The sequence below is a fragment of the Sturnus vulgaris genome, chromosome 8 (genome assembly GCF_052056855.1).
Source record: "Sturnus vulgaris isolate bStuVul1 chromosome 8, bStuVul1.hap1, whole genome shotgun sequence".
NCBI lineage: Eukaryota > Metazoa > Chordata > Aves > Passeriformes > Sturnidae > Sturnus > Sturnus vulgaris.
The window spans coordinates 34,292,516-34,304,291 of record NC_142250.1 but is presented as its reverse complement, the minus strand read 5'-3'; the positions used below and the strand labels follow the sequence as shown (position 1 = coordinate 34,304,291).

General features: G+C 51.4%; 1 protein-coding gene across 1 annotated transcript; it reads right to left on the bottom strand.

Moving 5' to 3' along the window:
* Window positions 1-1,862: 1,862 nt before the first annotated feature.
* On the bottom strand, window positions 1,863-4,560 carry HMX3 (H6 family homeobox 3). The gene is made up of 2 exons (XM_014879601.2): window positions 4,189-4,560; window positions 1,863-3,968 (listed from the first exon to the last, which is right to left on the bottom strand). The coding sequence occupies exons 1-2, from the start codon at window positions 4,502-4,504 to the stop codon at window positions 3,361-3,363; spliced, it is 924 nt and encodes a 307-aa protein (XP_014735087.1). The 5' UTR covers window positions 4,505-4,560; the 3' UTR covers window positions 1,863-3,360.
* Window positions 4,561-11,776: the final 7,216 nt, after the last annotated feature.

Sequence of the window (11,776 nt, the reverse complement as noted above, 5' to 3'; positions counted from 1 at the left end):
GGGTTGCAGCAGTAAACACGAGTGGTCGCGGAGCTGCCAACAGCCGAGAGGATCGAAGCAACTTTCTTTTAATCGCACCCACCTCCCCGACAGACAGTTTTTGTTTCTGTAAAGATGATTTTCTTTCCCCCACTCAAAGCGATTGCTTTCACTCCGTCCCAGAGTGATGCGGGATCTCCAGAAACTTTAAGCGGGACCAAAGGTGCGGGAGGAGGGGGTAGGGGGGTCCCTTGGCAGCCTGTCCCGTTCCTGTCCCGTTCCTGTCCCGCTCCAGGCCGGCGCTCCCCGCCCGGGTGCGGCGCAGAGCAGCGGGAGCGCCGGGGCTGGCGGAGCCCTCGCTCCGTGGCATCTCCCTCGAAGGGAGAAATTGAACCCTTCGCTTCGCGTTTCGCTGGATTCTTGAGGGATAGGATGGAGTTTGGGAACACTTCTTGAAGGCTTGAGAAAAACCTGAGCGCCAGGCTCGGCTGGCTGCGGGTGCGGACAGAAGGGAGCATCCCGCTGCGAGCGATCCCTCCCGGGCGGGCTGAGAGAAAACTCCGGCTGCGGGAGAGGGGAGGCTCGGGGGGCAGCGAACCGGGCTCACAGACTCTGGGCCCACGGTCCAACTTCCCCGCCAGCTTTCATAGCACCTGTCTGTTGTCGATCCCGCGGTGTGTAAGGGCAGCGGGAAGCTGAAAAGCTGGGATCTGCTTAGATTGCTTGGTTTCTTTTTTTTTTTTCCTCTCCTTAATTAAAAAAAAAAAAAAAAAAAAAAAAAAAATCCTGCCAAGCCCCATCAATCCCACCAAGACCATCGTTCCCGTAGGAAATGCCCCTGAGAGTCCCGGGACGGGCACTGAGCCGGTGTCCGCTGCCCGCACCCGCGCAAGGGCCGCGCTGCGGGGCCGGAGCCGCGCTGGTGTCCATCGGCTCCTTCCTCTGCTGGGAAAGGGCCAGGAGGGTCCAGAATCGTTTTCTGAGCACTGACCAGAAATAAATGAGCTTTCTTTCCTTGCCGTTTGATAACATCGTGCTGCCGCGCTGTAAAATGGAAAGATGTATTTACTATGACAACAATATTTTTAATGGGCTGCAAGCGACTTGTCCCAAAGTTGGTACTGCAAACAGCAAAGGCATCGCTCTGTTTGTAGGCGACACAGCCAGCACCGCGTTTTGACCCCGAAACTCTGTTTATTTTTCATTTACGACCCATTGCCAGGGTTTTTATCCCAAACGAAAAGAAAACGCGGGATTATCTTTTCGCAACGCTGAGTTTTATTTTGATTTCTTTGGCCCCAAATCCTGCCCTCGGCGCTATCAACACGTCGATTCGGGCCAATCTGCGGGAAGCGGAGAGCGATCCTATCTCCAAATAACCCTGCCGGGGGTTTTAACACGCGTGACGGCTCCGGCCGTGGGCAGAGGGGTTGGACACCCTGCGGCAGCCCCCGGAGGAGGGGGGCGAAGGGAAGGCAGGGGCAGCACCGGGGGGGAGCAGAGGAAGGGGCGGCCAGAAGTTCAGGGGAAGCCCTCGGGGAGGGGAGGCGGCGCTCCCGTGGGAAGGGAGGGATCCCCCCGCTGCCCCCTCCCCGGGAGGCTGCGGCCCCTCGCTCGGGGTAAGCCGGGCACCGTGACCCCGCTGCGCCGGGGCTGCCAAAACCTCCCCGCTGCCCATCCCTGCCCATGGAGGGAACCTCTGGATCCCCGCTCCAAGGACCCCCGGCGGGATCGGCTCCGTGCCCGCAGCCCCGGCGCTCACAGACAACCCTTGAGTTATTTGTTTTGTTGTTTTAATTTTTTTCCCCATGTTTTGTTGTTGTTTATTTATCTTCTTCGTTTTTTTTTTTTTTTTTCCCCCGCCCGAAACCACACTTTAAAAATGATAAGGAACGGGTTTTATTGATTTTTTTTTCCACCACAACATTAAGTTTATAACAATATAGGCTGTTTTAAAAATAGGACCGATCCCTAACAGAAAGAGAAAGGGCAGAGGGTACAACTGAAAGGGGAAAACAAAATTTAAAATCAAACAAAGAAAAGAAACCAACCAACCCAAACCCTTGGGAAGACAGCAAACAATTGTCAGACAACAGGTGAGCAGACACTAAGACAGAGAGAGACTAGAGGTGTCCACTCCTCACTTGATTTCTGCCTATTAAAATCCACATACTCAATGGACTTTAGAAGAAAACTGTACATCATATCAAATAAATTAAAATTACCCTAAAGTTGATTGTCCTTCACTTAAAGCGCCCAGCTCACCGAATCTCCCTTATTTATTCGCATAAGCCGGGCTGATGCTAATTTCCCATGCCCTGCTCCTCTCTTCTCACTTTCCTTCGCTTTTAACTTTTTTTTATTTTATTTTGCACAACATGAAGAAACGCAATTTTACAATGCTAAAAACCCTTTCCTCACCACTCAAATAAAAGCAGTGCTTTAAGAATCATCGTACAATATTGCACAGTTCAAAAGTACAATAATATTAATAATAATAATAATTAGTATTACAAAAGAAAGCAAAAGAGTACAGAATTTCCCCCCCCCCCAGATACCGAAATAACTTTACAAGGAAAAAAAACCCGAATCAACCCGACAACTAGGAAAACAAGAATTATAAACAAGAATTAAAAATGTCTAAGTAAACGATAATAAATAAGGGTCACTCAAAGCGTGCGAGTGTATTTAACCGTTCACTTTGAGGCTGTCTTTCTTGCTCGTGAAAGTCTCATGACAGAAACCAAAAGGTACAAAACGTGGGCAAGCAAAGAGGCAAAGGTCTGCTTAAATGAAAAGCCGTGGTCGATGAAGTTTGAGTCACGACAGGATCAGGAGCCTGAACAATTATTTGGAGGCAGAAGGAGAGGTCCGAAAGGAACAGAAATTCAGCTTCCCATTAGCGTTTGGCAAATCTCGAGGAGTGGCCTGGGACCATTCAATTTTTTTATTACTATCCTTTTTTTTTTCTCCTTTTTTTCCTTTTTTCTGTTTTTTTCTCTTTTTTTCCTATGTTTTGTTGTTTGTTTTTTTTTACAAAAATAAAACTAAAGCCACAGAGAGACCATCGCGGTTTTCATCCATGTTTACAAAAGGTGTGACAGCTCCAGGATTCTCTACAAGTCCCCGCTTTCATTTTTGTTTCCCTCCCCCCACATTTTTCTTGTTATTTCTCTTTTTTTTTCCCCCCCCACTAAATTTCCGCGACTTTCCTCCTACCACCACCCGCCGAGGGGTCCCCCCAGCCCCGCACTCTGTCCCCGCAGTCCCCCGCGCTCCGCAGACGCCGGCCGGGTGTCTCGCAAGAGGGGCTGCAGTACTTACAAGCGGGCGGGTGCCTTGCGCGCCTCTCCGCGCCCCTCCGCGCAGCGGCGGCCGGGCTCAGACGGGCCGCAGGAGCGGCACGGAGGTGACCACGGGGTGGGAATAATAGACGGGGTGAGGGAAGGTGAGCAGGGGCTGCGTACCGGGGGCTCCGCCGCCCCCCGCGCCCCCCTCCGCGCCCGAGTTCTCGTGGTAGAGGATGGGGACGCGGACGATGCGCTGCGCGGCCGCGTGGCTCAGGTTGGCCGCCTCCAGCTCGGCTGCCAGCTGCCGCTTCCACTTGTTGCGGCGGTTCTGGAACCAAATCTTCACCTGGGTCTCTGTCAGGTGCAGCGAGGCGGCCAGGCCGGCGCGCTCCGAGCTGCTCAGGTAGCGCTTCATGTCGAAGGTGGACTCCAGCTGGAAGACCTGCGAGCGGCTGAACACCGTGCGCGTCTTCTTCTTGCGGCACGGCTTCTTCTCCGGGCTCTCCTCCCGCTTCTTCCAGTCCTCCGCGCCTCCCTCCTTCTTCGCCTCCTCCGAGTCGCTCTCCTCCAGGACGATCTCGTCGGGGCTCTTGGAGTCCAGCTCCTTCTGCTCCCCCTCCGCCTTCAGCAGCGGCTCCGGGGAGTCCCGGTCGGTGCCCGAGGCCGGGGACGAGTCCCTCAGCAGGGATTTCTCTGCGGCTGGATAGGAAGGACGAAGCGGGGCATGAAGGGGGGAAGATGAGGGACACAAAGAGACACCTTCGCCACCCAGGCCCCGCGTCCCGTCAGGGGGAACGGGACGAGCCGCCCCAGCGCCAGCTTCACCCCCCGCCCCGCCGCCCCCGGCCCCCAAGGTCGCCGCCCCGCCGGGGAGGGACGGAGGGAAGGAAGGAGAGATGGAAGTTTTGGGGAGCGGTACCTTCCGTGCGGGGCAGGTGAGCTCCGGCCGGCGTCAGGGCGTAGGGGTACCACCAGGTCTGGGCGCGCTCCAGGCAGTGGGCGCTCAGGGCGAAGCGCGGCGCGGGGATCTCGAAGCGGGGGAAGGCGAGGTCTCCCACCTGCGAGAGGGCGAAGCCGGCGCCGTCCACCGCCGCCTTGCCCGAGGGGGCGAACAGCGCCCGCGGCTGCTTGGGGGGCGCCTTGGGGGGACCGCCATTGAGCAGGTTCTTGATGTAGAAGGACTCCTTGGGGGGCGGCGGAGGGGCGCTGGGTGGCTCCTGCCCGGTCTCCGGCATCCTCCGCTGCCCGCCCGGCTCCTGGCCGCCGCTGGCCCCGCAGCCCGCGCCCGGCGCGCAGGTGGCGGCTCCCGGCGGCGCGGGGGACAGGAGCGGCGGGGCGGCGTGGGAGCGCGGCGGCGGGGCCGGCCGGGGGCCCCTCGCATGGGGGGGCGGCAGGGCGGGGGGCCGGGGGGACCCGCGCAGCCCGCGGCACCGGGGGGCTGCTGCGGGCAGGCGGAGAGCCGGGGTCGTCGCTGCCGCCGCCGCCTCCCGCCGCCGCTGCTGCTGCGTCAACCTGACGCCGGATGCTAATGATGAAATCAAAATGTCATCCCCGTTCCGCGCGGGGAGCACCCGGCGATTGGGCACGCACAAAGGCGAATGGGATCAGGCGGGAGGCGGCGGGAGGAGAGGGATCCGCGCAGCCCCTGCCCGCAGCCGCCGCGGCCCCGGCCCCCCCGCCCCGACGCGCCGCCGTGCCCGGAGGCGGCGACCGCCCGCCCGTTCCTGGCGATTACAGAGTCCAATTAGGCAGCGAGCGGGGCCGGGCCGGCGGCACAAAGGGACCGGCTCGGCGGAGCGCGGCGGGAGCGGCGGCAGGCGAATGGCACGGGCCGCGCCGCTCCTGCCTCAAAACCGCCCCCGCCCCGCCGCGCCGCCCCCCGCGCCCCCGCCCCGCGCCGCCGGGAACAAAAGCCGGCGGCGACCGAGGGGGGGAGCGGGCCGGGCCGAGCCCCGCCGGGATACCGGGCACCGGGACATCCTCTCGCAGCGCTCCGCCGTGGGGCAGAAACGACTTAGCGGACGGCTGCGGGGCGGGGGCTGCGAGGCTGCGGGAGGGCTCGGGCTCTCCCCCGACGGTGCCCTCCGTGCCTCCGGCGGCTCTACCGCGTCCTCGGTTCCCGGCCGCGCAGCAGCGGGGCCGGTGGGACACGTCGAGCCCGCGGCGGACGGGTGACAACGGGCACGGCCCAGGCCCGCAGCTCTCGGAATCAGGGCACAAGGAACTCCCCGGATTCGTTCCTGCCCTGCTCCCGGGCTTCGAGCTCCGCGCGCTCCGGGGGTTCGGTTACGGGGCGCTCCCGGGAACTATCCCTGCTGCTCTCCGAATCCGAGCACAGTGCTTCTAGGATCTATCCCCGCCGCTCTGCGTGTTCGGGCATGGGATGATCCCAGGATCCATCCTGGCCCCGTTCCCTGTTCCATCGCTGTCCCCTTCCCAAATTTATCCCTTCTGTTCCCGGGGTCCATTCCTGCCTCATTCCCAATTCCATTCCCGTCGTTCCCGGGATCTATCCCTGTCCCGGTTCTGGTTCTATTCACGCTATTCTTTGTTTCCGTCCGTCCCTGCCCCGTTCCCGGGTTCCGTCCCTGCCCCGTCCCCGGTTCCGTTCCCGGTTCCGTCTCCGGCGCTCCCGGGGTCCGGGCGCAGGGCGCCCCCTGGCGGGCCGCGGGAGCGCCCCGCGTTCCGGGCCGGGCGGGCCCGGAGCGATCCCCGCACATTCCCCGCACCCCTCCGCACATCCCCTGAGCATCTCCGCCCCGCACCGCCCCGCACATCCCGGGACACCGGGAAGCGGCAGCTCCCTGGCGCCCTGGGAACCGCGCCGTGAGCCCCGGTAGGGCGGTAATACCGAGTACTGCCCGCCGGTACCGGGGGCGGCGGGGCCGAGGGAAGGTGTGGCTCCCGGTTTGGGAAGTGAAAAGGAAATGGGAAGGAGGGAAGGAAGGAGCCACTCAGTTCTGGCATCCTTCTAAACATTTTGGAATACCTTTGAGCATGCACTGCAAAAATCTGCCCTGGCACACTCAGAGCTCTGGACTCGGACGTGCTCACATGTGCAGAAGGGGCAACAATCTCTACTTCTAAACATTTTAATGCCTCGATCAAATCTGCCTGATTTTTCTTGCTATTTCGTTTTAAAGACACCCACTCGGCAATTTGAAGCGTGACATTTTTTATCTGAATCAAACTGCCCAGGAGTTTTTCTTCCTCCTGAGCAATTTGAGTTACAAATAGGGGGGAGAATTCTACAGAGCCAGTCACACAATATTTTTGGCTGCAACAGACGTGATATTTCATGTACCTTCCACACATCTTGGGTATAGGGTCTCAGCAATTAATAGTGTGCAGAAATATTCTGTTATTAACAACCGTTTATTGTTCCCGCTCTCCTTAACAACTTAAGGCACCTGGCAAAATAAAGGTCATCGGGAATTTTTCAAAGAAAGGCTGTTTCTCTGGGAATATCCCTCAACTCCGGGGTAAAAATGTACAGAGGAAAAAAACCCAGACAGACAGGAAACAGGTTTTTTTTTCAGAAAACAACCAATAACCACCTAACTCAGGCTCCTGCCTGAGACCCGGGCTAAAACTCTGTGCTAAATGTTTGCTGCTCTTACATGAGAAGCCACGGGTGAAAAGTTCTCATAGGAAACCCCAGTGCATTTCTACATCCCAGTGAAGATTTTATTTAGATATGAGTCGCCAAAATAATTCTGTACTGAAACTCCCACCCTTGTTCTTCCATCTTTCAGTGCTTTGGTAATTATCAGGTCCTAATCCCTTTGGAGTCCCTCAGGGCAAACAACTCACGGTGGAAAGCCAAGCAAGGACAACAAATCAGCCTCTGGAAATGTTAAAAGAAATTCCCACTTTGCAATTCTTTACTACAAAACAAACAAACAAAACCCTGCAGTGTTCTAAAAGAGCATTTCTCTATTATTTAAGGTCCATAGATTTCTTGCTTATTTATGTATTTTATTCATTCCCCCTCCCCAGCAATATCTGGGTGTTAAAGACCGGTATTGACCATTCCCCCCTTGCCCACTGGTGATGGAGCTGAGTGGATTTTGCTGCAGTCTTTATTTCTGTTTCTAGACTTTCACTTATACCATTCCATTGTAAACAGATAATTATTATTTCATTAGCGTTGCAATTCAGAATTAATTGGCTAATTTACACATGGATCAATTGTATAAATGTGATGTTTGTGATAGGTGTTTGATATGATTTAAAGTAATTGTTTATTTTCGGGTTTTGGCTGTATTGTATTGCAAAGTGATTTATCTCCTTATTTATCCTGTCTCAGCACTGCCTCTTCTTTTTCATTATTTTTCTAAAGAGCTACACTCTTGCTAGGCTGGAGCGTGAACCTGTGTGCTGTGATTCTGTGGTGCCCCACTGCTATGAGCTCCAATAAGCCCTGGCTTGCAGCCTGCTGATGAGGATGTGCAGAGCACAGCAGCCCTGTTTCCCTGGCAGGAATTACCCACTGAAATACCCTGTATTTCACCCAGATTCTTGCCCATCTTTATCTGTCACCCCTCAGCGTCCCCACTGTAACCACAGGTGACAAATTTTTGGTCACCTTGGGTTCAGCTTTCTCTTTTCCGTCCCGAGGAAAGGGCAATGCTGAGTTTCCTGGCTCCTTTATTTGTCCAGGTGGGAGCTCTCCTGCAGAAGTTTGCAGCATCTGGACTGCCAGGTGTTGTAGGGAAGCAGAATTCCACCCAGGCACTGCTTCATTCTGTGGCTAACATTAAACATACTCCCACAGGAAAATGCTGAGGCACCTCCTTGCATCAGAGTTTGGATGTCCAGAGGGAGAAAGAAGAAAGGATGAGAAGGCATTTAACAGCTTGCTCCACACAGAAACACTCCTTTCCCAGGCAATCCAAATGAATCCTTCCACCATCAGATTTTAGAGCTCCTGTCATGCTCTCCAGGCATGTAAACACAATTTTGTGAATGCCAAAGATTAACTGCAGCAGAGTCTGAGCTGCTCTCAATGGCTCTCCCCTTCCTATTGCAAATCCTTTCATATTATCAGGGCCTTTTAAAAATCTGAGTTCTTCAGAAACATGGCATTTCTCTGTCAGTCTTTCAAGTGCTCCTTCTGAAATGCATGGCTGGAAACAAACAGAGGTTACCCAGAAAAGGGATGCTACTTTATCATCAAAAGGAATGTCTCTTGTGGGATGTATTTGATAAGGATGTTTTATTCAAGACTTGAAAAACTTGAAAACAAGGGAGTTATGCTTGGAAGCCTGTCTCAGGTTTCCCCAGGCTGAGTGGATCAGGGTGTATGAGATGTGTGTGGGTTGAGAGGTATTTTGGAACAGTTAAAGTTGTTCCCTTATTATGTCTTACAATGGCATTTTTGTACCTTTAAATGGAAGGCTTTGTTAGTCTCTGTTTTCCAGTGGTTTCCTGGCAAGCTGAGAGTCTTCCCTGACAAATATTAGAATATCCTAGTGCTTCAAGAAAGCAAGTTGTTCAATTTATGAGAGTTTTACTTCTGAGGCTCATCACAGTCCTGTGTCTGACTCACAGAGATAGCATTTTTATCAGAAAATGGGAGAATTTTCTTGGTTGTGATGTTTTTGTGAAGCAAGTGCTGCTGCAAATTCTGTGTAATTTGGAGTAAACCCAAAGGGACAGAACTGATGAGGTGATCTAAGCACAGTCACAGAGCAGTACACACGTGCTCTATAGAATGTGATAAGATGCTCTGATGTCATCACAATCTCACACAACATATCCTTTGCTTTTGTCGTTTTGTCTTGCCCACCAGTCTAATTTCTAGAAGGTTTCATCACCCTGGTATTAGTCATGTGTGCACAATTTATCACTTCCACAAGTGAACTCACCGAATGGAGGTCAGCTGAATACACTGGAGGAAATCCTTTGTGAGAAGTATCACTGGAGGATTTGAAGGCAGAGCATGTGCTGTTCTTTAACATCTTATCCAAACATAAACTTCAGCTCATCTTTCAAAATATGTCGGGACAGAGACACCCGAAGAAAAATGAATAGATGGTGGGTTTGCAGCTTTATATCTGAAGACCAGTGCTTTTATAGTGAGTTCAACTCTGAAGTATCATGTAAAGAAGTAAAAACACACAAAAATCAAAAGCAGGACTATGTAAACATCAGGATTGGTGAAATCCAAAATCAGATGTGGCCATAAATAGGTCATTTATTAAATCCACAAAAAAAAAAAAAAAATCCTGTCACTTCACCTGAAAAGTGCTGAGTATTTCCAGCTCCTGCTGAAACAGAAAATTGCTGCAGAGCCCTATGGTGACTGTGGCTAAAAAAGAGATGTTCTGATCCACACTCAGCCTTCAGCTCTCAGATCCAAACTGTCCATTTGCAGAGAGCCAACAGAGAGCAGAGCAGATCCAATGTTTATATGCAGGGCAGCTGGATAATGTGCAGTTTTAGGAGTTCTTAAATAATCATTGATTTCAAAAGTGTTACAGCCCATTGACTCAAAAATCAGCTGCTTATAAAGCCTCTCGTGTTCATATCACAGATCCTTGGCAATTGTAGAGGAGTTATGCTGGATGTACCTACTGAACACGAGCTGTGTTTTGAATTTCATGGAAAGGTCCTCAGATCACCCTAATTTCTCTACTAATGTTTGCTGTAGCTGGCATGAAAGCCTGAAACAGCTTTTTCTGAGTCAGCAGATCCCCAAAATAGATCGTGGTTTTCCAAAATAAATGAATGATGGGGTCATTTTGTGCTTCCACAAGAGCTTTTTTTTTGTCAAAACCTTTGTGTGCTTTGCACTTATTAATGACTCTGCCTCACCTGCCAGTCCCCAGGGAAGGCTGCTCCTCAGGGAAGCTCAGAGTTTCAGGAATCCCAGGAAGCCAAAGTGATGCACACACCACAGGAAGCTCCTTCTCCCTCGTTTGGCTGGGGAATCTCCAAGGTTTGTTATCTTCAAATATTCAAAGAGTTTTTCTTATGTTGCTCCTATGGTGCACAGACTCTGTTCTACCTGTTCAACAAAACAGAACAGGGAAAAGAACATTTTTAGGCTTCTTTCTACACAACCTTCCTGTAAATTCCAGGGAAAACTTTATCCTAGACAATGAAGTTTCTTGTTTCTAAAAATATTAATATAAATGCACAACTTCACATTATAAAAATAAAATATCAGAGGCCAAGAAATGACTGCACAAATTTCAAATCATCCTACTTTGAGCCACAGCTTTACATTGATGTTTTTCTTTGTTTGTTGTTGGCTTTGGGTTTGGTTTTTTTTACCTTGCTGCTTTTTTTTTTTATTTTACCATTGAAAAAATTGAGATCTATTAGAAAAACAAGCATTATACAGAAAATATTTTTAATGCATTTTGGTTAAACATTAGCAATACACATCAGAAATTCATCAGTAATAAACCTGATGGAAGCAATGCTGGTGGAGAGCAGCAGGATTGAATGCAGGTTGTGCAAAACTTCTGACACTCAGCTTCATCACCATCACAGCCATCGTAGTTACACTTTTTTTTGGACAAGAGAAGATTCCCTTTGGAATTAGAACACAGGGATCCAACCAGTTCAGAGTGGTGGCTTGAAACTCCTTCCTGATATGAAGATGTGAAAAGCAGCCATGAAGCACTGACAAAGCACAGCCAAGGGTGACTTTTTCACATCATTTTACATTAGCAGATTTTTGGCTTGTCATTAAGAATCTGTAAATAATATCAGGAAAAAAACCCTCAGAATTATTAAAAGGGACTGCATACAGTTAAACACCTTGTTCAGCTGGCAGGTAGGGCAAATAATAATAATAAAATATTATGTGTGAAAGTGGAAGATTTCCAGCTGGGTATACACATGAAATGCAACACGTTTAAGCAATGTTGGGTATCAACAGAGAAATAGAATTGTCAAAATAACAATTTTAACATAGAAATAAACATTAGCTGTTTCTCCTCAGCAGCCTGATGTGGATCCTCGCCATGTATTGTCATTCCCAGAGTGTGACATCTAAGTTATCCGTGCAATGAAAAAAAACCCCTCACCACATAACAAAACCCACCCAGATCACGTTACCTTAAATATTCCAGTCAGGAAAATCCTGTACAGTACACATTATGCTGCATGAGAGGTTTGTCATGTATTGCTGTGCTTGAGAGCTGCAGTGGAAGGAAGAATAGAGGAAAGGTGAAAACGACACCTGATTGTTTGTTTGTTTATTTAGTTGCTTGTTTTTTAGCAGCAAGGGCTGCTCGGAGAGAGAGGATGAGGCACTGTCCCTCGAGTCAGAGATCCTCATTTGATTCTGCTCCAGCCACGGTGCTTGTAAAGCACTGAAACTGATCAGAGAGTGCAGAGCACCGATCAGGATTTCCAGATGCCCTTGAAAATTCCCTTCACCTTCGTAATCAGGCTCTGAAATGATAATATATTGATCGGAATGCTTGGCAGCAGCGTGACACACACAGGGTTATTGATAAGCAGTGCTGATATTTTCAGGTGACAAACAA